The 26995-nt window shown below is 38.4% G+C and overlaps 1 protein-coding gene across 3 annotated transcripts in view; it reads right to left on the minus strand.

The window, feature by feature from the left end:
- Nucleotides 1-26995, minus strand: part of MPPED2 (metallophosphoesterase domain containing 2) — a 176247-nt gene that overhangs the window by 112412 nt on the left and 36840 nt on the right. For all 3 annotated transcript variants that reach the window (XM_063093911.1, XM_063093913.1, XM_063093912.1), the window contains exon 3: nt 16165-16346. In XM_063093911.1, coding sequence (XP_062949981.1) covers nt 16165-16346 — 182 coding nt within the window. The remainder of the gene's footprint in view (nt 1-16164; nt 16347-26995) is intronic.

Raw genomic sequence — 26995 nt, forward strand, 5'->3', positions numbered from 1 at the left:
TTTCACAGTGTTAAATCTATGAGTTTAAAGATTCCTTTTTGAATTCATATATGTCACTTTTAGGCTTTTTTGTTACATTGGTTTCTGAATCCAGGCTTTCTACAAAGAATGGATTCGTAAATGAAGAATACACAATGAAAATACTAAAATATCACTTTGGTTTCCTTAATCCTTAACAAGCTGATAAATTACAGCTAACTAGTCTAGCATTCCTACTAGTTGCACTAGTATTTACTATTATCATTACCACTACTACCCCATCATCACCACTAAAACTATTATTATACGCTCTGGGTTGATTACCAATTTCAAATTCAGGTGAAAAAGGGAAATAAATGCACAAGGCTTGGTGGACACTGAATATTGAACAACGAGGTAACATGATTAATTTAGAGTCAGTAAGAATAGTGTAGAAAAACTACACTACATCATTCTCAAAATCTTACAGAGAAATCAAAGCTCAGAGGCTGCATGTGTTATAGTCAGATGTCTATCCTCACAGGCAAGTAGTATCTCCTCAAAATAAAAAGAAGATTTACCTACCAATCTTATTTCCAAACAAAGGAGAATAACACAAAGAAAGGATAAGTGATATTTGAATAAATGGCAGGGAGAAGGGAGACAACACAGTTTAATTGTACAACCCTACCCAAAAATCAGAAAGAAAAAAGTACTGTTTCTTTCCTCCTCTTGAACAGTGGGGGAAAACGTTTGCTTCAGTTTCATAATGCATACAACGTTTACTTCAATAACATCTAAAACTGGTAGATCAATAAAGCATGCTATAGTTAGTTGCTAAATTATTCACTTTGATGTACTCAATATGCTTTTAAAACAAATTTCAGATGTGAAAAAGCTATGGAATACAGGCAATGTAACCAAAATTAAAAGTCATGTTTTCCCCCATGTAATTCTTTCCTGGAGCATCACAAAAATCTTCCCGAATGTTCAAAATTAAACAGAGATATTTTAAGGAATTTTATAATTTTTTTACATTATGTATGTTTCATAGGCTATTACAAAGGCTAAAATTACATGCCCTAAATCCACTTGTTTCAAAATACTGTACATGAAAATGACGTATCAGACAATATCAAAAGGTCACAAGATGACAAATAAAAAAAAAATGCTAGCATATGAACACCAACCAAAGATAGGTAGTAAAAAGTGGGGGAAAAAGCAATCAAAAAGAATGCTTAGTATTATAAGGCTGTTACAAGGACAAATCAAAATAGAAGTCTGAATGAAGGTCATCGTATACGGTTGCAAAGGTTGCTGACTCTACAGGAGCAGCAACCAAGGGGGTGAGAAGGAGCTGCCATTCACCAAGCACATACCTGCCAGGCCCAATGGGACACCACTTTACACCCTGTACAAAAGCAACTTATGGACAAGCAACAACCCTGACCAGGAATAACATATTGGAAAAATACTGAAAAGTTTTTAAATGAATATGTGTAACTGCCCCCATTTCCAAGTAATAAAATAGAAAAAAAAAAAAACCCCAAAACAGAACAAAACAAAACAAGAATAAACAAAAACAAATCCCAATGGAGGGGTGTTAACTGTGAGTTTTGAACTGAATTCCACCCAGCCTCCATTTAGGCTAAATTATAAATGCTTACTAATCAACTGTCTTTGCAGGAATCATTCAATCCACAACTCTGGAATGTGCCTTCAAGTCTCCAAAAGAACTAACTTAGCCAGGCCATAAACACACAGAGAATGTGATTGTCCAAGTTTCCAGGACCATCAGCTAGGTTATCAAGGCTCTTTTGATTTCCTTATTTTGCACATTCTGGCTAGAAGTCTAGTAACCTTCTGTCAAACAATAAGTTTTAAATAAAGATGAGAAATTGTATGTGTGATTTACCCAAGAAAAACAGTGCTGATCTCTAATCGCTGTGCCCGTACACAAAGGAAAGGTTTCAAGCACTACCTCAGAAGATTGCCCGAAGCACACACCAAATTACTAACTACTAATTACTAATTTTTAAAACTAGTTAAGATACCAGGCAGTATCTTTTTTCTTTTTATTTTTGGTGGCTGACAGTACACAGATACGAACCCATGATCTTAGTGTTAGAAGGCTATGCACTAAACAATTGAGTCAAACAGCCAGCTTCTACCAGGCAGTATCTTCTGGAGCTAAAAAATATATTGGGTAACTCTATAATGTAAATATATTTTCTAGTCTTTGCCAGTACAATGTAAAAACTGGAAACAAAACAAATATAACATCACTCAGCTCCACACATGGGCACTAGTCTCTAGGAATCCTGGAGTCCCACCCTTCCTGTATGCCACAGAAGAATTATAGATGAACAATACTAGTATGCCCAGTATACTTGAAGAATGGCCCAGTATACTATGTATGCCCAGTATGCTGTGTGACCCAGGGCATAGTAAACAATTAAGTGAGATAAATGTGTCTGCAAAATACCCACCAAGCACTGTGTCTTGTCACTTAATATAAAGTTCTTTTTATAATTATTATTTAAAAATGTAGGTAAAAATACTAATTTCATAGAACCAAGTTTCCAGTATGAACCCTCACTCCCTAAGGTAGGAAAGTAAGAAACAGTGTTTTGATTTAGTTTGATTTGATTTGGTTTTTAAAACCGATTGCAATGCATAATTCTGGATTGGATACTAGAGTTGAAAAAAAATTGCTATAAAGGACATTATTAACACAAGTGGCAAAATTTGAAAAAGGTCTGTAGATTAGATAATAGAATTGTATATCAATTTATTTTTCTTAATTTTGATAATCGTAGTAAGTTAATATAGATAAATATTCATGTTCTTAGGAAAGACACATTGAAATATTTAGGGTGAAGGGGCACGACGTCTGTAACTTACTCTCAAATGCCTCAGGAAAAAAAATACACAGACACACAGACACACACACACACACACAAACACACACCCCTAGAGAGAAACAGATAAAACAAATATGGCAAAGCATTAACGATTGGGGAATCTATGTGAAGGGTAGGTGGGAGTTCGTTTTATTATTCTTGCAACTTTTCTGAAACTTGGAAATATTGCAAAGTAAGTACTATAAAAATGTTAATTAAAACATGATTAATCAACAGGGACCACCCATCGGGGTGAGAAGTGCTGTCCACACATCTGATGGGCCTGACGCAAGGCCCTCCAGCACTCCACCTGGACCCTCTCCCCTTCCTGCTCCCGAGGCTGCTCGCCCGCCCGCGTGCAGCAGTGGCTGTACTGAATTACACGGATGGTGCTGTAATTATGTCCTCTTCCCTTTCATCTTCCTTGCAGGACTCCAAGTGAAATGTGTAGTGTGAGCTAACGATTGGCCACATATCTCTGATGAGTACTATATTATTTGCATCATAATATTTTCACTCCTTCCCCCTGCACATAATGCCACATTGACAGCAAGGTCAGTTAAGTTACTATAAGGGATTTTTAATGAAAACAATTATAAATTTAAAATAACTGTGTTTAAAGCATTTAACAGTCACTAGGGTCAAGTGATTACAGCAGTTACAAGCCCCATGGGACATGTTCACACCAAAACAAAGTGAATAAATTACCTCAGCTGGAGCATGTAATCACTAAGTGACCACAGGGGTCAGGCAGAGTGGAACCCTGAAGACTTTCACGCAAAACCAATAATGAAAATTTATCAGTCAAAGGTGGGGTGGGGGGGATGTCAAGAATTAGTGAGTCGAGTGATAGACTGGAAGCAGGAATGACTCTTCAGGCAGTTTGAAAGGCCAGGAAAATGGCATTCACAAACCCAGGGGACAGCTGAAATCAAGAGTCCTGGACACAATACACAGACAGGCTGGGGGAGAGGGGGGAAATAAAATGGAAGTGATCTAGGCAGTATCAGTAAGTTTAAAGCCAAACCAAAGCACACTTTGGTATAAGAATGACTGTCATTATCCAGAAACCCATGGCAGGGTCTGGAAATGCATTCAGAGGTCTCTGATGTAGGGCAACAAGAGATGAGACAGGATGTCAACAACAGTATGATAATCTCTAACATTTATATGGAATTTGGCATCTTCCAAGGATATTCCTTAAACTTCATCCTCTCAATTCTGTGACTACTTCCGCTTGTTGTAGAAAAGAGGTAGCTGAAGCTCAGGGAAGCAATACGTTTTGTTCAGAGAAGCACAACTAGGAAATGAGGAAAACCAAACATTTACTGAAGAGTTACTATATGCTAGAGACTCTGCCGAAGTATGCTCTCAAGCGACTCATAACCAAAACAGGAGACCAGAAGCCCTGCAAGTAATGAGTGCTAATGGTCTGAACATAGTATGGAGGGGAGGAAGGGATGACGACCACCTGGCAAGGCCAAGGCCCGTTCCATAATAGAAGTACCCTTTAAATTGGGCCTTAAAGAATGGACAAGAGTTTGCAGAAGAAAAGTAACAAAATTGGCAGGCAGGCAGTGGGACAACATGAGCAAATATTCACTACTCAGCAAAAACATATCGAGTGCTTACTACGCACAGGCATTGTGCATGGGACCTCATCAACAATAGGGAGCAAGAGACACAACCCCTATTCTCATGACACTTGCTTTCATTCATCCATTCACTCACTCCATACACGTTTTTTGAGCAGCTCCTGTATGTCAGGCACTGTTCTAGGTCTGGAGCACAAAGTGTTAAGACAAGTCCAGGGCCTCACAGAGCTTGCATTCAGTGGAGGAAGACAAATGATGAATAAGAAGATGCAGAAACTGGTAAAATATAAAGACCTCACCAAGGAAGTGGTGTTTGAGCAGAGACTGACAGATGGAGGAAATGGTTAACTGCAAAGATTCGAGGTAGGAACAAACTTGGACAGGAAGGTTGCCATGGTAGAGAAGAAGGAGCAGGAGAGAAAAATGGTAAGACACAAGTCTGAAGAGTGAGGGAGAGGCCGGAGAAAAGTGTGATGGGAAGTAAAGCTGGACAGATAGATTGGACCAGCTCATGGAGAGCTTTGAATGCCACAATAGACTTTATTCCATCAGTTAATGGTTCCTAAAATGCATTCCACAAAATATCAGTTTGATGGAAGGTCCCAAGTAAAAAACCGTCTTGTGCCTCTAATTTCTCATCAATAAAAATGGTGATTACAGCATCAACCAACCTCATAGTGTTGTGAGGATTAAATGAGCTAATGCATGTACAGGGCAGGCAAGAGCGAGTTGTTCAGTAAGTGTTAGTTATTATTACATGATCCCAGGAATCATGTTATTATTATTACATGATCCCAGGACAGATGAATGGCAGGATGGGCCTTGGCAGTCTCTTTAGACATGATAGAGATCTGAAATACACACAGAGAGCAAACCTGACAAAACACGGTCACAGTTAGACAGAGGAGGCTTAGATGCCTGGGTTAACAGTACTGTGAATCAGAAGGGGAATTTTGGAGAATGAGTACTATTTGGAGGAGATATTAATTCAGTTTGAGATATATGGGTTTTGAGGTGTTTGAGAATCTTCTACTATCTATGCCAAAATACCATGCAAGTGTCTGGACGAAAAGATTAAGATAAAATCAGTGCTCCATTCCATAAATAAAACCTCAAAAAATTAGAGTAATCTTCCAGGGTTTGATATGCAGAATTAGCATAGGATTGCAAGGCCCTCCACCACCAATCTGTGCAAAGTTGGGCAAGATGTTTACACTTGAGTTTTATTTGCCTCATTTATAAAATGGGGGAAACAATACTGACAATCAGAGGCTGGATGTTAATACAGTGAATCTCGCTCTTTCATTCCCTTCTGCACTCAGTGCCTATCCCAAAGCAGGACCTGGCCCTAGAGAATATTTAGAACACAAGGGTACTTCAAAAAGTTCATGGAAAATTGAATTAAAAGATAACATGAATCCTTCCATGAATTTTTTTGAAGACCTCCCCTTCATATATGCAAAGAATCCGCTGAGGATAAAGTCCCTTCACATTCTGGGATACTAAAATCCTGCTCCAGGATTTAGGATGACACAGTTTGGGGGCTTCAGTTTTCCCTGTTGGACCAGATGGTTTGAAAAAGTTGGGGATTTTTTGTTTCCAAAAGGATCCTTTTTTATCTTATTTATTTATGTTTTAACAGTGATACGATTTTCATACAGTATGTGAAAAAAGTCACCTTTTAACAAAAGTGTTTACCTGACTTTTTCTGTTAAGCCTATGAAGTAATGATTATATGTGGCCTACCCATGTCTATTTTTCAGGAGATGGGGAGATTTCAGAAAAGGAGAAAGCAGGAAGCTTTAGGATTTAAGGCTGAAACAGTAGAGTCAACATCCAGTGACTTTAGCTCTCATCCCAGCTCTTGTGTCGGCCAGTGTGACCCCAGCCTGTCCTTCCAACTTTCTGGATCTCCATCCATCCATCAGTAAGTCAGGGACAATACTGTCTGCCCATATCAACTTCCCTGGAACATTATAAGCATTAATGGTCTAATACACTCAGAGGTACTTTGAGTCCTTTGGAGGAAAGATGTCATATAAATTAGAGGCATTATAATTAATGTAATTTAGTAAAATGGCTAGCCATAACATAGAGGATTAGGTTCAGATGGATCACAAAAGACCTAGTCATCATGTCCTCAGGTCACTAATGATCCTTTCTAATGGAACAAAATCCAATCTTACTTATTTGAGCATATTCAACTATCCTGTGTTTGGTTTCATTTTTTTCCCCCAAGTAATTTGCTTAATTCTATAAGAAAATTGAACTATACTTTAAAGTTCATTTTGTGCTTATTGGGAAAATGTACTTACATATGGATTAAACCATGAAGTAATTCACTTTAGGAAAAAAGATTCATTAATGTAAAGAAAGACAAGTAGATAATAAGCATGAATCAACTGTTATTTGGATTAAGCAAATACTCTTATGCTATACTATTATGGGCAAGAAAACAAGATGTGTCATATCTATCCACATGATAGAATATATAGGTAACTCATACACACTTCTTGAAATCTTAGAATTATACACTAAAAAAGATGAAAGAAAAAAAAAAAACCCAACCCTAAGTGAATTTCTTGAAATAGAAAGAGAAGCTATTCAATAAATGCTAACTCTAGGATAGCAACTGGAAAAAACAAATTATGAACAGAAAACCAAAAAGCACAGCATGTCTGATATTGTTTTTGTTTTTGTGAGCAAACTAAAGATTAAGACACTCCTCGGGCATTAAACTCTCAACAGTGAGAATAAGGGATCTGGCTCTAGGGAACTCTCTGGCACATTCTCCTCTGTAAATCAAGGGGAAAGTCATCTGATTTGCCCTTCTTAAAGCCTTCTGCCTTTACCTCTTTATGAGACATGATTATTAGATGGTCATAAAGTTATAAGACTATAAACATTCCAATGAGGCTTCCCCTGCTCAAATCATTTTTGAACCTATACTTTGGGAAATTCTCGGCCCCTCCTAGAGAACAGTGACCATGGTGCCACCACTCTGTTTTTTATTCAAAATGGCATATCCTATCTTGCCCAGTTCACTAGCTCCACTTCCTCATAATTTCTTACTGTTCCAAAACCTAAGAAGCCTTAAATGTGCAAACCATGCCTGAAAAGCATTATGTAAAAGAGTTTAAAAAGTGAACTGAAAACTGCCCTTGATAACCCGGCTAATGCCTGGTGTGCTGGAGTTTTAATACAGCAGCTGGTGGCAGGGATGGTTTCTGGAAGGAGGCGTGCTGACACCATAGGGAAGAGTGAATGGATTAGAATCAACAGGGGGAACTGGAGGGAGATGACAGGAGATTGAAAGACAGGAAAAGGAGATGCCTAGCCCCCTCATGTGTGTGCTTCAGAGGTTAGTTAGAATCCAAGGGGAGAGGTCTATTTGTGTTTGGTCCAGGGTGCTTGGAGAGGGGACAGTGTCAGGTTTCTGGTGGCCACGGAGCTCACTTTTTTTTTCTGCTCCACAGGCAGAGTGAGCCACAGGCCAGCAGGTCACTGTGCCACAAGAGGCTGTAATGCCACTTTCCCTGAACTTCTCCCCTCTCCACATCCCTGCACCTTCTGCCCTCCCAAGGAGTAAGAGAAACTCGCCAACAGAGCAGGAAGGAGGGGTCATGGCATGCTTGAATAGCCTAATGGTAGCAGATAACATTTACTGGCCATTTACTACCTGTACACATTGGCATCCTTTATCTTATTTAACCTCACAACAACTCTTGGGGGCTAGATGTGCTAAGCACTGATAAGTCTCCTTTTACAGACGAATAAATTGAAGATCACAGAATTAACAGTGTGGAAACCAGAATTTAAACATAGCCAAACTAAATCCTGTACTCATGCTCTTAACCTAACATACTGCCTTTTTATACATCAATACACACACATGCACATGCACACATACCATGCCACAGAATACACGCCAGCTGTTAACAGTAGTTGTGTGTGAACTGTAGGATACACTGGCAATCTTAATTTTTTCCCATATCATTATTTATATTTTTTCAATAATGATCATGTAAGCATTCACATTTAGAAAAAAAAGAGTTTGTGGTCATTTTTTTAAAGCCCTTAAAAGGCGAAAATTTGCTGCCTCTGAAAACATTCTAAATCAAGTGACAAACTCTCAAATACTACTTTGAGTATTAAGGAGAAATTACAATCTTAATGGAGGGAAATTTGACAATACATAATAAAAACAATACATGTAGTCTGAAGCAACAATTCTACTTTTAGGAATATATCCTACAAATATAATTAAGGATGTTTGCAAAGAGAGAGTAAGAACATTCATCACTCCAGAGCATATAATAATAAAAGAATGAAAATACCTTATATGTCCAGTAATAGAGATCTGGCTAAAAATAAATTGGAGTGCATCCATCCAACAGAATGCCATGCTGACACAGGGCAATATGTGTTAATTTTTTTAAGTTACAAGATAATATGCATAGCTCTATTAATTTTGAAAGATAGTCATTAAACAAAAAGCCCTTAAAGATTGAAGACTTCCTGCTATTGATGATATACAAAATTGAAATAGAAAGTAAAAAAATTTCTGAAATTTTATCCACTAAATAGCAATTACTCTAGAGATAGGATTACAGAGGAAAGTATATTTTCTACTTTGCACATGTCAAATAATTAATTGTTTATAATGTATGCATATCTTATAATGAAAGTATTCCTCTTGGGAAAAAGTGTTTTAGCCATACTTATTAATGTGGAAAATTGTTCATGATATAGATGAAAAACAGACTACAAAACCATAACTATTATAAGATCTCTGGTTCAGTAAAAAAAAAAAAAAAAAATTGTGTGTGTGTGTACGTATCAATAGAAAACATTTTATAAGGATTCACACCGAAATATTAACAATGGTTATCTCTGTCCATGGGTAATTTTATTTTCTTCTTTTCACTTATCTCTATTTTCTAAGTTATCAGGAATGAATACAGAATGTATTATAAGAATAAAATAAATAGCTCACGCTGTGAAGGCTTTTCCTAAAGACCAGCTCCAAAACTTTGTGCCAATCGCAGGACCAAGGGAAAAGGAACACAGACTTCTGAAAGGGGCAAAAATTGATTTGTATGTCTACAATCTGGGCTGTTTGTTACAGTCACACTCCATTATAACCATGCCTAATACAACGCTCCTACAAATATGAATAACCCTCTTCTTGAGATTTTCCTTGGAAGTACTTCTAGGCCTGGAGAAACTAAAGCACAGAGCTATACATGACAATTCTAACCAGAGAAAAGCTATAATTAAAAGTTCATAGCATTGGTGCTGTGTTAAAATGGATTTCTGACTGACTAGATGGTTATACATAAACTTTTGGCTGGAAAAATACCACCCAAGAACTCCGTCTTTCTAACTGTAATATATAAAACTAAACAGCAACAACAAACCCTTCTTAAGTATTTCTGTACATTATACAGGAATTACTAACAACAGGCAACAGGATGTTCTAAATTCTTTGAGGATAAAAGGAAAAGAAGAGGAATGAAAGAAAAAAAAAATAGACAATATACATACAGTACTCCATAATTTAAAGTTTGGACCAAAAGTGCAAGCAGAAAAAAAGTCTTATACCTTTATGTTTATTCATTCATTCAGTGATTCAGCAAACGTGTGTGAACACTGACAAAGTTCCAGGCCCTATACTCAGAACCAGGTATGCAAAGACCCCATACACAACCATCATGGATGGGAAGGGCCACACAGATATCTGATCGCTGTGTTAAGGGAAGCAATTAACCATGACAGAGAATCTGCCATAAACAGAGTTTGCAAAGGAGAAGAGGTGTGAAGGGGCATTTTGCATTTAGGGAATGTGAAGGAACTGGGTGTGGGTGTAATTGCAAGTGGGAAATAAGAACGTGAACATGCCATCAAGTGATAATATCCATTCGTGCAGCATTCAAAGGCATATATGTAATATTTAAGAAGAAAGCTACCAAAAATATTCTGAAAATGAAAGCACAGTAGTAATGAAATTGAGGGAACAGTAAAGAATATCAGAGGCCCCGGTGGGAAGAACACAGGGCAAAAGTGAAGGAAGGCTACGCACGGACAAATGCCTTACAAAATGGACCTTCACGGAAAGTGGTATTAAAAGCCACCGATGCACACAGAAAGAGAAATACCACATGTTCTCACTTATTGGTGGGAGCTAAAAATTAATATATAAATTCACACACACACACATAAAAAAAAAAACGGGGGGGGGGAGAAGATATAACAACCACAATTACTTGAAGTTGATACGACAAGCAAACAGAAAGGACATTGTTGCGGGGGAGGGGGGAGAGGGAGGAGGGAGGGAGGTTTTGGTGATGGGGAGCAATAATCAACCACAAAGTATATCGACAAAATAAAATTTAAAAAAAAAAAAGTTAGAAAAAATAATAATTAATTAATTAATTAATTAAAAAACAATAAAAACATATATATATAACAACACAAAAAATAAAAATAATAAAATAAAATAAAAGCCACCGTTGCAGAATTTACTAAAAAGCAATAAAAATAATCACATTTTAACAGACAGGTACTTTATAGTTGACAAGTTTACTTTTAAGCCAAGTCTGTGATTGGGTACTTTTTTTGCCAAGATAAAAGAAAATGTTAATAACAGTTGGGTGGCAGGGTCCCAGTTCAGCTCACCAAAACCTGCCTGTGCAAGACATACCTATAGCATAACTGAGCTACAATATTAATGGGACTATAGGATTTAGTTATCATTTTAAAAAGTATTTCTTTGGGAAAGATTTATATGTGCCTCTTTCCCACAGTTCTGCAATCACTGGCAATAAAAAAACCAGTTGTCCTCTGACCCTGGACTGGTTCCCTTGAAGACCATACCATGGGCAGTGGCTACGTGAAGAGAGGGACGGGTTGGTTGTGAGGATGAAGGACTGGGATGTCTAATTGGCTAGACTGGGAAGCAGTAGAAAACAGGTGTTCTGGAGGCTCCCTCAAGGTGGCAGAGATAAGGATTTAAAGTTTCACTCCCCAACCCATGGCAGAGATTTTGGAGTAAAGGGGCCATTGGGGCAGTAGGCACAGCTGTTAGAATATACTGGTTATTTGTCACGCAAGTGTTCAGAAGTAGAAGAGACCTGCCCACAGGAGGCAAGATTTTGGGGTTCTCATCAGTGGCTACTCATTTCAAGGATCGTCTGGTGCACTGAAATGCTAATGTCACAATGTAATTTTAGACCATCCCTTGGCGCTTATATGATTGACTGTGTCTTTAGTGTTCACTGCCACTGGAACGGTCCACACCTAATGGTAAGAATGCTTCCCCACCTCACAACACCTTCCCATCAGCCAACTCACATACACAGGCTATGACACAAAACAGCTTTCGCATGAAGTAAACCCACCTTAGACCCTGAGCATACGTACATGTGAGTGTGGGTAAAGGAGGTGCTTATTCAAAGAACCAGGGTTTTCCCAGGATATGACCTCTCCAGCAGGGATCCCAAGCCCCAGATTGGGAATAGAGAATGATAAGAGAACACACTTGGGATTAGAGTCTGATGGACCTAAGTTCAAATTCTGAGGTCACCTCCTAGATGTATGGTCTTAAGGAAGTTAAGTTCACCAAGGCTCAGTTTCCTCATGAGTAAAAAAAAAAAAAAAGCTAATAATATCTACTTCACAAGTTATCATGAAGATTGCATGAAATGATACATGTAATTGGGGGGAAAGGTACAGCATCTAGACCCTGCCACGCACAGACAGTACATGTTAGTTCACCCACCCCACCCTGCCCCATCCAAGTTCCAGTCCCAGCTTGGCCATTCATTAGCTAAGTGACCATGGGCAATTCATTCAATCCCTCTGACCTCAGTTTCCACTTCTATCTAATTAGGAGGTAGTACTCAGCTGCCTCCCAGGGCTTTTCCAGTCCCAACATTCTGTCCAGTTAGTGTCATTGTTAAGAGGGATGCTTGTTTTCAGCCTCTATTCTTGTACATTCTGGTGCACACTCATACACCCTGAGTCCCTTTTTAATGCCCCAGTGCCAGTCCCTTTTAGCTTCTGCCTTCTGGAGTCTATACCGCTGGTTTTATTGTCTCCCTCTACACCATCTGTTGAAAATTGTCTATAGGCCGGGAAACTTTCTAAAAATGGTACAAGCTTTATCACAGAGTATATCCTCACAACCACCATGGGGTACTTATTATTATCATGCCCATTTTACAAATGAGGAAATCGAGGTTCAGGAGTTTAAGCAACTTATCAAAGGCAGCAAGTAGAAAGCCAGGCCTTTGCGACTGCTCATAACCATTACATGCTGCACTGCCTTTCCATCCTTTGGTGGCACCTGGTTTAAGTTCCATCTTCTTATAACCCTGTGCTGTGCTAGTTTATCTCATAAATTACCTTGTATTAATAACTCCGTTATTACACCTGCCAGGTGACATATGTACATGTTAACCAGGCCCCATCATCTCTGAACCAGCAGGGAATTCATGATGGGATTCTCAGGACTTGCAGCTGGTAGGTCAGGGTACAATTCAAGATGAGCAGGGATTAAAGGCATCTTTCAAATATATGCAATATTAGCAATGGTCAAACAGCCACTCAACTTACACATGAAGCTGCCAGAAGCAACAATATTTCTTTTACTTCAAGCCTAAAATCTGCAAGTTTCCTAGCTGCCACTCATAATATCACAGAATAATAAAAGAAAAGGGCTCACAATTTGGAGTCTGACAGCCCCAGGTTTATTAGATGAGTAAACGCCTCTCTGAGCTGCTTACCTACTAAATGACCTTGGGTAAGTTAACCCAGCTGAGCTTCACATCCCTCATCTGTAAAATAGGGATGACATTAGTAACTTTAGAGGGATGTTATAGGTATAGGATTGCCTGATCTTTAGTAGAAACAGATTAGCTCAGTGGGAGAGTAAAGGAACTTAGGAGACAGTAAGGTTGTTTTCAATAATCAGGGTAGCCCAGACTACAGTGGGAAGATGGAAATCAATTAGAGGTTCATTAGACTTTAAGAGCCTGCCAAATTTGTGAGATTCATACCAGTGAAAATTGGATACCCCATTACAACAAAAGCACTAGACTGATCTGGCCACTGACCTCACTCTGCCAGGCCACCTGGCAGCTGTTGCTGGAAGCACCCTTTTCAGGTGAGAGGTTCCTGACTGAGCCAAGTGGTAGAGTGTAATCACACACCATCTCTCACCCTCTGAGCACCATGAGGTTGCCTGGGTAACCGTGAGCTATTCTGGGCCTTCTCTATGGGATCCCAACTTCTCTACCCATATCCCATGGGCTCCCTTCAGTCTCACATTCTGCACCCCATGCTGAGACCTCTTGCTCCCACCTCACCAGATCAGAAGAGAAATGAGAAGAGAAGGAACTGACCGTGCAGCTGGGCCTTAGTATTTTATTTCCTTATCATTTTATTTCCTTAGTTACGGCACATTTCCATTTATGGAGTCCTTTCCCTTATAAAATCGCCCAGTGTTTACTTCTAATCTACTAAATAATTCCTCTGACCTCTCCTTGTTTTTACCCTTTAAATATCTGTTGATGGTTCATTCACCACATTCCCCATTCAGTTATTAATGGCCCACAAAAACTTACTAGCAGCAATCATTTACTGATTAATCTGCACAACAATCCAGAAAGACAGGCAGTATTAATCCTTAGCTCTGCAGAGGGAAACCAAGGGGAAAAGAGAGGTTAACTCAGTTGCCCAAGGTCAGTGGCTCAACAAGATTATAACTGGGATCTAACCTGTCTTGTATTTCTATAAACACTTCCCACAGTGTCATTCCCTTTCTATAAAAATCAGCATTGTCAAGGCAGCTTGATAATTTCTGTGTTGAGATTGACACAGAACAGTTTAAAATTGTCAAAATTCATGCAAAAATAATTTTACCTGCTAAAAGTTCACAGATAAAAGTTGCTATAATAAAGAGATAATCACACTGGAGAGCAAATTTTACAGAGGAAACAAAAATAGAAGTGAAAAGAACTGGATTCTAGAACCAACTCTGCCACAATGAGACTGAGAAAGTCACTTTCTCTCCACCTCTGTGTCATCTGTAAAAATGAGATTCTGCCAAATGATATTTTAAATGTCTTGCTGTTTAAAACAAAATAACTGAATACTTACTAAAACAGCACAAAGTGTAAAAGTTCCAATATCTCATGCTGCCAACATCGTGGTAAAACTGGTACACTCATTCGCTGCTAATGAGGCCCATACCTACAATGCCCTTGGAAAGCAAGATGCCAATATCCTGCAAGAATTTCGTATCCTTTGACTTAGTAACTCAATCCTATGTAGTATTTTACCCTAAGAAATAAGTCCATGGCAGCAAAAAGACATTTACACACAAAAATGCACATTTTTCAGTGCTAGCTACCAGAGGAAAAATTGACATCAATTTAAATGTTCATTTTTAGAGGGATGTCGTTAAATAAAGGCATAGCCAACAACATAAATGTCATGTTGTTATTAAATAGGATAAATATGGAAATCATGCAAAAATATTTAAACTCTTACAGATACTATTAAATGAAAATAGCCAGAAGTAAAAGAACAGATATGTACTCTCATGTCAATTACATAAAACATGGATTGATGAGCAGGTCACATAAAAAATCAAAATAATCATTAGTTAGATTTATTGCTTATATTTTTTAAAAATTTAACTATTATTAATGAATATTGTTTTTCCATTAACAGATACATCTCATCACTTAATCAATAATTTTAAAACTTCTCAAACCCTGCTTTGGTTTTATGGAAAAAGAAAGCGTAAAGTTATTGCCTAAATCTCCGGAGTAATTTTCGTTGGCTAACATATAATTCATGACATATTATTTTTCCAGAGTGATTTCCGCTCTTTACCATGTCATTCTTTACAGGTATTAGAGATTCTAAAATCTCACAGCGCTTACACTTCTTCCTCTACCCTAACAGTATTCTTAAAAAGATCTGTCTTCTAATCTAGGTATGAATAATCCCATGTTTGCCTTGTAATGCTAATATTTGGCAACTGCTTGACCAAGGATCCAACATCTTGCAGTAACCCCAACCTGTGGGTACCTCTACAGCAACCACAAAGTTGCTATTATCCTTTCGACAATGTACAGGGTGTTTTCACATTCCAAGTTTTTGCAGCTGTATAGCAGGACACCTTATCTTTACAGGGGTCTTAGGACACCCTCCACTTCTCTCAGGAAACCTGCTCCCAAGCAGCACTATGCTGTAGGAACTTTGCTTCACATAAGGACTTTGACATCCTCCTTCATTTCTTAGAAATGTTCTCTTACTAGTAGGTCATTTGCACATCTTTGCTCATAATATCTGGGAAAGATTGCAGAGCCAATGAATTAAAAATATGATTCTAGGTCTCCTGTGTGCCAGTGAATGCCCTCATTAAAGCAGAATGAGTGAGATGAGATCGGTTTCAAAGCTTTCCATCCCTCTGCCCCAGAGCCGCCAAGGCCAGGCACTGAAAGGATGCACAGTAAAATTAAATATCTAAAAATTCATCTTTAATTAACAGAATTGGATTAAAGCTAGACACCACCGCATATCATACGAGAAATGGCTGAGCTGGCTTCCAAGTGCTCTAATTCAATTAGGACGCAGTGAGTGACACTGGGACGGGAAAGGTTAATTGGGGCCGCCAGAACGCAATCATTCCTTACCTAACCAGTCATTAAACTTCTTAACCTCTGAGGGTAGTCCCAGCTCGGTGAAATCGCCTGTGTGGAGAAGGATGTCCCCATAAGGCATCTGGATACCATCTGTTCTGGAGTGTGTGTCTGAGATGCAGACAAACCGCGTGTGGCCCGCTGGTTTTGGAGTGTCATATGGGATGGGGTCGACCCTAAAGTAGACATAACAGATCCCATAACAGTTAAACATATTAGAACCCTCGCAATTGTCATCGCACATACATATCGATTCTTATCCGTGAACGCACCCAGACAAACCAATGCAAAGGCAGAAGGGCCCATTGTCACAAGGGACACTTTGGGACGTAAAGGACACAGCATCACCATCTACAACCCCACTGGGAAAATTCAAAAAGTCTTACTTACCTGCTAGAAAAATTAAAAGAAAAGAATATTTTACGTGCAGAATGGGAAATAACCTAGGAAACTGATAGAGTGATTAATGGTGAAATTTAAGGATACCAAACCCCAACCGGGGAAGCAAAATTATGCTATTTCTCTCTCATCATGCTCCAATTGATCCCACTACTCATTAGGAAGAGGATAACTAATTTATTCCTTCTTAAACGTGCATAACTTGAGCAAAGAGCTAATTTACAGAGCACAGTCTACACATGCTCTGCCAACTGAAATGTGGGGAAACAGCGCTTATATTTAATTTCCTTTCCACAATCATTCAACACCTGTATCATCATCTTTTTTTTTTTTTTTTTTTTGCTAAGAGATTCACAATTTAAATGGTGAGGAGGGAAGGTGATGCCTAAATAACAGGGCTTTTAAAAAAAATTGAATGTTAAAAGAACTCTGTCAAGCTCATCTTTACCAGGATGAATTAACTGTAGTCCCAGTTACACCTTAGTTTACTAGAAATGCTCAAATGCCTTGAGCAAAGATTCTATTCAGTACAAGTAGTAAGCCTTTTAATGGGTATGTATATATCTACATATGCATTAATATATGTATAGTTTTAGAGACCTAAGCACTGTGAAATTACACTAGGGCATAAGAATCAAAAGGCAAAATGATCATCTTGAAGCAAAGAAAATGAAACAGAACATTCTCATTTAATTGAGTGTAACAAAGTGTACTAAATAAACTTGGTAAAGAAATGCAAATCTGACTTTTCATGCATACAGTTTTAATTATTTAAGGGGTTTGTAGCAGAGTTAAGGATGCTTTAACTATATTAACTCTACACTGACAGCTTCCTTTAATTTCTCTATAGGAATGTACACTTATTTTTTGCATTACGGGTGAAACAAAAGCAGTTATAAATGCAAAGAGAAGGTCACAAGAGAAGCAAATATGCCATGCAGGGATTAGAGGGTGAAACATTAAATAAGGAACAATATTTCATATCACAGCCCCACCCTTGACAGTTAACATGCAACAGAGAACACAGTGAAAGCTCCACACAAACTTCCCTAAACATGTTCTCTACAGGCTTTGTTTTCATTTGTTTCCTTCTTTCCTTTATTTTTTCTTCTAAGAAACAATATGTCTTAACAATGGCAATTCCATTGAGGAAATGAAGACATAAGTATGCAACCGGCATAGGCTCAAATTTCTTCAATGGTTAACCTTTTTATTTCATTTTAGCTTTGTCAGAGAAGATGGATAAGGAAGGAGAAAGGACAGCAAAAAGAAGAGAGGAGAGAAAGGGAGGGAGAGAAGGATAAAGGAACTGTGAACTGGTTATCACCGTGGGTCTAACTGGAAGCCCAGAAAGAAAGTTTAACTTCTGCAAAAAAGTTAATGGATTCTTCCTGGAGAAATGAACATGCTGTCACCACACAGAAAAATCACTAATCCACTGAGATCGCATCAGTAATCTGGAAACACTCTTGATTATATCCATTGTTGGTTTTTTGATACATAAAAAGTTTGGTGTCTTCCTTTCCATCACTGAGACTCAATTACACTCAGTCTCAGTGGCTGCAGTCTTATCAATGTCTCCTGTCTTCTAAAAGTATTTTTCCCAGAGAATGAATGACTGTTTCCTGCTGCAGCTGATTGTGTCATCCTCTAAAAGTGATGGGTAATATTCTGATACCAAAAGTTAAGATGCTCACTGGAATGGGACTGTTTGCATTTATACTTAATCCACCAACATCTGAATGAAAATTTTACAAATTAACCACTGGACCTCTAATATATATGAATAAATTATATATACTATACATGCATATAGTATTTCTTTATTTTCCAGCTTTTGTCCTAATAGTAATGTATAGACACCACCCCTTCTTCTCCCTTTCTATAACTCAGCAGTGCTGTAAATACAGCTATTGCATCAAAATCCTTTGGGAGTCCATCTCAATTTATCAGAGGGACATCATGGACATAACTTTGAATTTATTAAATGGAAAGCAGCACAGATGTAACCCTTCCTGTGAGTAGGTCCCTATTCTCTGAGTTTACCCACTTTAGAGCAGCCAGTCATCCCATGGTACAGAATTTGTTTCCCATCTTAGCTCTATAAACTTTCGGAGACTATGGGGAGTGCCAGTGAATTTCTGAATTGCTTCAAACTCTTTCCTACCTTCCCACCTCCCGTAGAGAAACATTTAAACATCTAGCATAATTAACAATTAAAGGCCAAGGATGGAAAGTAGGGGGGACAGGAAAAAGGGGAAACACAATTCTTCTCAGCTTTGAGCTGAAATAAGTTGATGAATCCAAAGTAGGACAAACAGAGAAGGCTTGTCATCAACACCACCAACATGATGTCATCAAAAAGCAACAACCGAGAGACATCTGGAGATGTACGGAGGACTGACTCAGAGTAAGGGACTGGTGGGGGGGTGGAAAGCACAAAGATGCAAATGCAGAATTTACATAGATCTCCTGACCCAGAGGCACTGAAGTCCTTTGTTACCCACAGGTCTAAGTACAAAGCAAGAAATGGTTTCAGAAGACAACACAGTGCAGCATGTCATAGCCACACTGAAGGACAACATGACAGATATCACCTGGGGGTCATAGGAAGGAAGAATTTTCTATCACATACATTCCAAGTTGAAAACAGGACATCTACTAGAGTGGGCAAGTCATAGTGGAGATAATTAAAGTTGAGATAACCCTGGGGAAACCACTACTTCTAAACTGGGCATTTGGTAAACATCCTGGAAAGAAAAGTCGAGACAGCCAAACATTTTCACTATAAATGTATTTCTAAGGGAGACCCTGACTGCTGTTGAAAGATCTACCTGTTCACATTGTGTAAAGACCCTCACACAACATTTTCCTCCTTAGTTAACAACTTTACCACTTACTGTTTATGCGGCTGTCTTCTCAAATGACCTAACATTTCCCCCAAGGCATCATGTCAAATATCCTAGCAAGTGAGTGTCTTACCAAGGCAATCTAACCCCCAGAGCTAGATTCAAACATCAGAGTGAGATTTGCACGTATGTTTGAGGACACCCAGGGGAAAACAAGATGATGTGGGAAGATGAGAAGAAAACACAGCATCATAAAATCCCAGAGCAAGACAAAATCTTGCAGCATCTAGTTCAACGCTTTATATGACGCTTGAATCCCCTCTACCCCTGCCCTGCCTAGCTGACATCAATTTTCATTCCAAGGTTTCCAGGGAAGGGGAGCTCCTAAGGCTCTTCCCTTCCCCTAGTGCAACCCATTCTGGTTTTTGATATCTCTACTTGTTAGAATGTTTCTGTTCTAGATTCTGAATCTCTGAGAAAGCTGAGCATGGTCCAGAGACTTGGCCAGGAGCCTGAAGACTGAGTAACAGTTTTGGCTAAGTCATTCACCTTGGGCAAGTTCCTTCATTCCTTTGAGCTTCATTTTTTCTCATCTGTAAAATGGGAATAATAATGCCTAGTTTGCTGTGTTGCTATGAGGTTATAAATTGTCAACTACGAGGTCTGACACACAGCAAGTGCTCCATAAACAGAAGTAGAATAACCAAAAGGTGAAGTGGGTTTGGCTACAGAGCCAGACTGCCTAGCTCTGAACCCCACCCCACATTTATTAAGTGTGACACCAAGTCAGTGGATTGACCCTTGTGCCTTGGTTACGTCATCAGTAAAATGGACATAAAAATAGTATCTATCTCCTAAGATTGTTGTGAGGATGAAAAAAGTTAATGTACCCAAAGCATTCAGAACAGTGTCTGACACACAGAAGACACCCAATAAATGTTGGTACTGTTTTTACTAGTAGTTAATAGTATTTCTACTATTATTAGTAGCGGTAGCATCGTTTAATTTTTCTGACCTCCGTCTCTCCATTATAAGGAGATAATAACAGCTATCACTCAGGGTCTTTGTGAGAATTAATGGCGGTCACATACACACACCCAGCACAGTACTGGGCATGTGATCCACAGTCTGTAAATACATTTATTTCCTTCCTGTCATTCCTCCTTAATCCTAGTTCTGCACTTTGAACTAATAAGAGAATAAGAATCCAGTCCCTTTTCCACTCGACAGATTTTCAAATATTTGAAATCTTCTATTATAATCCCCTGACATCTTCTCAACTCTAGTTGAGTAGCCATAGTTTCTCCAGCTTTTCATTGTATGACAGGATGTCTAGTGCCCTCGGAATCCTGTGATCTTCTGCCAGATCCAATGTGATTGGTCTGAACCCCTCCATTTGTACTGTCAGAATTCACAGGCCATGTGAGTTCATGGACCAATGGGCTGTTCATCAAAGACAAATGCTAGTCCAGGCCATGGTGAAACAACAGTGCTGAATACACTGGCAGACTTTCCTAGAGGAGGCTGGAGCTGTCATCTTAAACCATTTCATTAACTGTCCAAGTTTGATAACAAGCCCCAAATCTTGTTCTTGAAGCTTGATCATCAAATGCTTATGTATCTCATTTAAACAAATATACCATTCTCATTTATACATTATTCAAAAACACATTAGGGTTTTTTAATCCATAAAAAGTAATCTGATCATATTACTGCTTCCAATACGAAGTCTTCTTCTGGCCATGTCCATTATGCTTTCCAATAACAAATTCATAAGGTTTTGTAAGGCTCATTGATAGACCTTTAGAAAAGCAGTTATCATGTGATTTGTTGTGATGTGGACTTCTCCTTTAGAGCATGTGTGCAGTAAAACCCTCATGCACAAAAGTAGCCTATAATTCAGTGTGAGAATAGAACATTATCCTTACAAAGTATTTTAATGGTATTTCAATGCATTTAGCACCCCCCATTCCACTTTAAAACCCTGATGTTGTGCTTATGCATTCCTCTGGCTTTACCTCTAAAAAGTTTTCATATGTCGTATTGAAGCCTTCATTTTTACACAGAAAATTTAAATAGCATGAAAGCTAAAATTATATTTATGATGTTATACCTACTGGACCTACTGTTTGATAAAGACATATGTAAAACCTTCCAGCACAATCATGGATAAATAAACACCAGACTTAAGTTAGTAGAATGACAGAATTCTTATATTGGAAGGGACCTTAGACATTATCTAATCCTGTGTTTCACTTCTTTGCGTATCATCTTCATGGTCTTCGCCTTACTCATTTGTACTATTACTTAATTTTTGTTAAGTGTCTTAACAGTTTTTACACAAATACTTTTTAGTTTTGCCCTGAATCTATGAAGTCATGAATTGGATAGGCTGGTTTTATTTTTCAACAGCACGTTAAAATAAACACACGACCGTTAAGATTTTGTTTAAGGTTTGGCTACTCGAACGCGTCTTGCCTAACACCAATGATACATGTTCCATGCTTTGCAAAATACTGATCAGGTTTCAAATGACTCATTTTACCATAAGGAATCTGAGCCAGAACTAGAACTCAGGTTTCCTAACTTCCAATCCACTTTTATTTTCACCCACTTAAGTTTGTAAACTAAAATAAATATACCTGAACTTGAAAAATAAAGGTGACGTTAAAAATTTCAAAAATGCCAGCAAATCCATCATCTAAACTCTGGTAGCCATTAATATCTAGAGAGATTGCTCAAAATGACTGGAATTCATTGTCCAAAATATCCAAGCTTTAGTGTTCCCTACTGACCCCTCAATTCTCATGTAAATTATCCACTCAAATGAAGGTTCCTAAAACGTTGAAAAAATGGCATATTGCAGTTTTGGGGGAAGAGAACAATATGAAAGTCTGATTTTCAGAATACTGGTAAAGATATAAGTGTTCCTCATTGTCAGAGATGTTAAGTCACACTTGCAAAGTGACTGAGTTTCCAAATAGAGTTCTCTTCTGAGAGATTCCTTTAGTTGACAGATAAGCCTCTTTAAAAAGAGCCCTGGTTGTGGAGTCCAAGGGCTTTTGTGCTCTTACTACATTTGTCATTAATCAGTTGTGTGCCCCTGGATAAGTCACTTCCCTTTTTCTATCCTCTGTTCCTCAGATGTGAAAAGAGAGGCAGGACCACACGATCCCAAGGCTCCTTGATAAGCCACATGGTTTACATGCCACTGTTCATTGCTGAAAATCTTTAGAAAAAATTTAGTCTCTGAAGTCACTTTTAAAATGTTCTTTCTTGTTGCAATTTTATTTTCTGCTTTCCCAGACAATGCAAAGATAAATGCATTCCAGATCCATACAAATAAAATCAGAATTAACGAGGTTTTACATAAAGAGAAGTGAAACTATAATTTAGAACTGTAGACAGGGCTCCCAAGTATATCTAGTGCAAAAGAGAACAAAGAAGCCAGAATTCCAGTTACCACAACAAAGCAAAGTTTAAAGGATATGGGATTTAGCTACAGTGCTTCACAAATGGGAATATTCTTGTTTTCCTAAAACTATGAGCTGGTGAAATTCTCCTAGTTCAGCTATCATGCCCCCGAACAGTAATGGTGCTGAAGCACAGTAAGCATAACAGAAGCAGATGTATAAATATATTCACATTTGTAACACAGGCACTGCTTTCCTTTAACTGCTGAACTGCTGTATCAACACTGTTCTATCACCAACTAATTATAGCTAACAAAGCCCACTGCAGAGTGTGTCTCGCCTATTTTTTCCTAGTACAAAGTACAGTGCTGACATTCAATGAATATTAAGTGGTAACAATTTAAATCTTTGAGCACTGCACGCAATATGAATTCATGTCCTTCTACTAGTGCCTTTCCAGGTGATTTCATGTCCATCAGGCTAACTACGGTATTCACCAAAGCCTCTCAGATGGCACAATGCTGAGTCATAAATATCCCACTGGAGAGGTACTATCCAGGGTTAAACGTTCTAATGTGACAACCATGTTAATTGACTTAAAATTCTGGGTAATGGCCTTGCATTTGAGAAAAGAAGTCATGTGACACTGTACTGAGTGCCCACTATTCCACACAGTCAGTTGGTCAGGCAGTCGGTCAACAACCACTTCTTAACTACCTGTGTGCCAGGTACCATGGCAGGTGCCGGGAGGACAAAGAAGCAACAAGGGTGGTTTTCTCAACGATTCTGCAGTTGATCTGGCAATTCAGTATTCAATAAATGCTTATTTACATGTCTGGTGACTACTCAGTCATTTAGTCATTTCACAAGCATTTACTGAGCACCTTTCTATAGGCAATAGATTGTGCTAGGTGCTGAGAAGACAGCTATAAGCAAGTATGAGATGATCCATGTGATATGTAAATAGGTGATTTATAAAACAACATGCAAAGTGTTATAACCAAGGATGCTCAAAGTGCTGTGGGGTAAATGAAAAAATACCTGGCACTGACTGTGGGCCAGGAAGAACAGGGGACATTGCAGTGGGCACAGAATACAAGGTAGTGTGTTAATTTCAAATGTGTGGGACAAAGGATGGGCTCTCTTCAGGCTCCAAAATAAGAGGCATGAAAGTGGCCTGAAGCTGGGACTTCACTTGGGATTGAAACAGGAACAGGACTTAGAAAATCAGGAAGAAAAGAAAGGCTGTTTAGAGAAGAAAGGGTAAGAGAGATATGGAAGCAGGGGGATGGGCACTGGAAAAAGTTGGCTCGAAACTGACTGCAAAATATTTAGGTGTATGATGTTAAAGCCAAGTAAGCCCAGCTGAAATGAAAATAAGTAGAAAGGACAGAATACAAAGGAAAGGCAATAGAAAATTGATGATGATATCATAAACAGAACCATAGCCATAATCAAAATGAACTACAATATCCTACACTATTAAGTTTCCTGTAGCTCTATCATTTACCCATTTTTACCACTAATCTGGATACTAACAGAACTTTTTGGGTGAAAACAATAATAATGATAATGATGAGACAGCAGCAGTTTTCTTTCAGAAGCCAGGCACTTTGCAATGCACTTTACAACAGGTAGGCCCTGTCTTTTTCCCATTTTACACACGAGCAAACTGAGACTCAGATTAAGCAGTATGGCAAAGGCACAGAGCTAGCAGGTGTCTCTGCCCCAGTCTGACTGCTCAGCATCTGCTTTTATCCTCCAACTTACCAACACTGAGAGATCTAAGAGCAGACTCTGTCCTGAAATGGGGCACACAGTTTTTAAATCAATAATTACAATTACAACTTCAAGATAAAATGTGCATCATTTTCAAACCCTGGCCCACCTGAAACCTGTCTTCACCCAGCTTAGTTCTGCAGAAAGAACCTTAAGGGCCATCAAAAACCCAAGACTGTATATTTTTTTTAAATGTTGCTGGGTGGGGGATGATTCACGAAGAGTGTTGTCTCTAACTGCCCAAATGAAAACAAATTCTGCCTTTCTCTACCTTTCCAACTCATCAAAGCTAAGTTTTCTAAGGCTTAATGTCTTACAAGTAGTTGTTAATGGACTTCATTGTTTAGTTAATTGCGCTTATCAGAAGTGTAGGTAACTTCATATTTGCATGGCTAATCGGCCTTCTTTAAAGTGTGTGGCCATTTCTGTTGGGTTTTAATGGTCCGTATATACTTTTTTCCAAATTTGTGTTGAGTTGATAGACTTATTTTCAAAGAATCCATCATGCCTAAGGCCAAAAAACCATTTTTAGCTACATAGGGGACATCATTTAAGTACACTTCAATACAAATACTCATTTGTAAGACCACTTAACATAATGCCAACATTTAAGGCCCTTTCAAAATTAATTTAATACAACAATTTTTAGACAACATCTGTTTCTCTGGAGACTGTTTTGTGACAATAAAAAGAGACTTTTTAGCCTACATCTTTATCCCTTACTGAAATAGCTGGTCCACTATTTAGCCAGAAAATTACATGGTTTCCATACAACCTGAGAACCCATGGAAGAATACTTTCTGTCCTCTCTGGAAATGAATACTTACGACCTTGGAAGAATACTTCATAGTTTACATTTCCCTGTGATTATCACAGGATTGGTGCATCCAAGTTACAGGAATGACAGTGACTTGCCCTTAATTATCTAGCTACTATCTAGTTGAGAAGAGAATCAAATCTAGGTCTAACTGCAATTCCAGTGGTCAATTTACTTCAAATAACAACCAAGGGAAATACCCTCTACCGTGTTCTGTTACAACTTCTGGTTAGCACTGGCCAAACTATGCCCACATTTCCCCGTTGGGTGACACTGGCAAGATCCATCCACAAGTATGACTGATAATTAGTCCTCCTCCCTAAGTCTTTGAAGTAGCCACCTTATTCATTTAGTCCAGGGGTCAGCAAACCTCAGCCCATAGGTAAAATCCAGCCCAAAACCTGTTTTTGTAATATTTTACTGGAACACGAACACACTTATTTGTTTAAATATTGTCTATGGCTGCTTTCAAGCTTCAACAGCAGTTTTATAGTTGTGACAAACACCATACAGTCTGCAAAGCCTAAAATATTTATCATCTGGACCGTTAGATTGTAGGTCACAGAAAAAAAGCATGAATACCCAAAAAAGCAATGAGATTTAGGAGTTTCTATACTGTTTTCATAAGGGAAAGGGGAGGAGGGATGTAGGCAAAGTAGGGGACAGTAAATGCTTTTTAGGAAAGATGAATGGCCCTTTAGAAGAATAGATGGAACATACTGCTTGTGATAAAGTTTGTCTGGGGTGTTGCTGACTTTTAGCCTCCTCTCCTGTGATGAGTCAATCTTCCCTGGTTAATGAAACTCCCAGAGAGGGAAACGATGACAATTCATTTCCTCTTGGAGGGACTGTCTTTAGACAGATAAGAGGAGTTGAGAGAAAGCCTCTCCCTGAATTTGCTACTTTTTAAGTGCCTCAGCTCCAGTCAATATACTGATGCAGCATATTTTGGGATGGCATGTCTAGAACTTCTTCAACAGGAAAAAGTTTGTACACTTCTGATTGTTAGTCACTCAACACACATTTATTAAACTATATGTCACACACTTTTTAAAAATTTAATAAAATAAACTTTACTGAGATAATTTAATGTACACTACACAACACGCTAAATAAGTATACTAAAATGATATATACAAAGTAAGTTGAATATGCTGTTAGTTTTTTTTTTTTTTTTTTTTTTTTTTGGTGGCTGACGGGTTAGGGGATCTGAAACTTTGACCTTAGTGTCATCAGTACAATGCTCTCCCAAGAGAGCTCCTGAATATGTCATAACACACTGAGAGCTGCTTTAATACTAATAATAATGCCTAATATTTGGCAGTATCTACCATGTGCCAGGGGGCTTTTTCTATATTATTACCTTTAATCCTCTCAAAATGTCTGTGTAATGTTTGTGTATGTGCATGTGTATGGCTTTTTTGTAATCTTCTCCAAACTTTACTTAAGGTCACATATTAAGCTTGGAAGCTTGAATTTGGATCCTGGCCTGTCTAAACCATAAGCATATGTTCTTTGCTAGCAGTACTGTTTCTCAGAGGTATAGGAAAAAATTAAGGTTTTGGAAT

This window comes from Cynocephalus volans, chromosome 4 (genome assembly GCF_027409185.1).
Source record: "Cynocephalus volans isolate mCynVol1 chromosome 4, mCynVol1.pri, whole genome shotgun sequence".
NCBI classification, from domain to species: domain Eukaryota; kingdom Metazoa; phylum Chordata; class Mammalia; order Dermoptera; family Cynocephalidae; genus Cynocephalus; species Cynocephalus volans.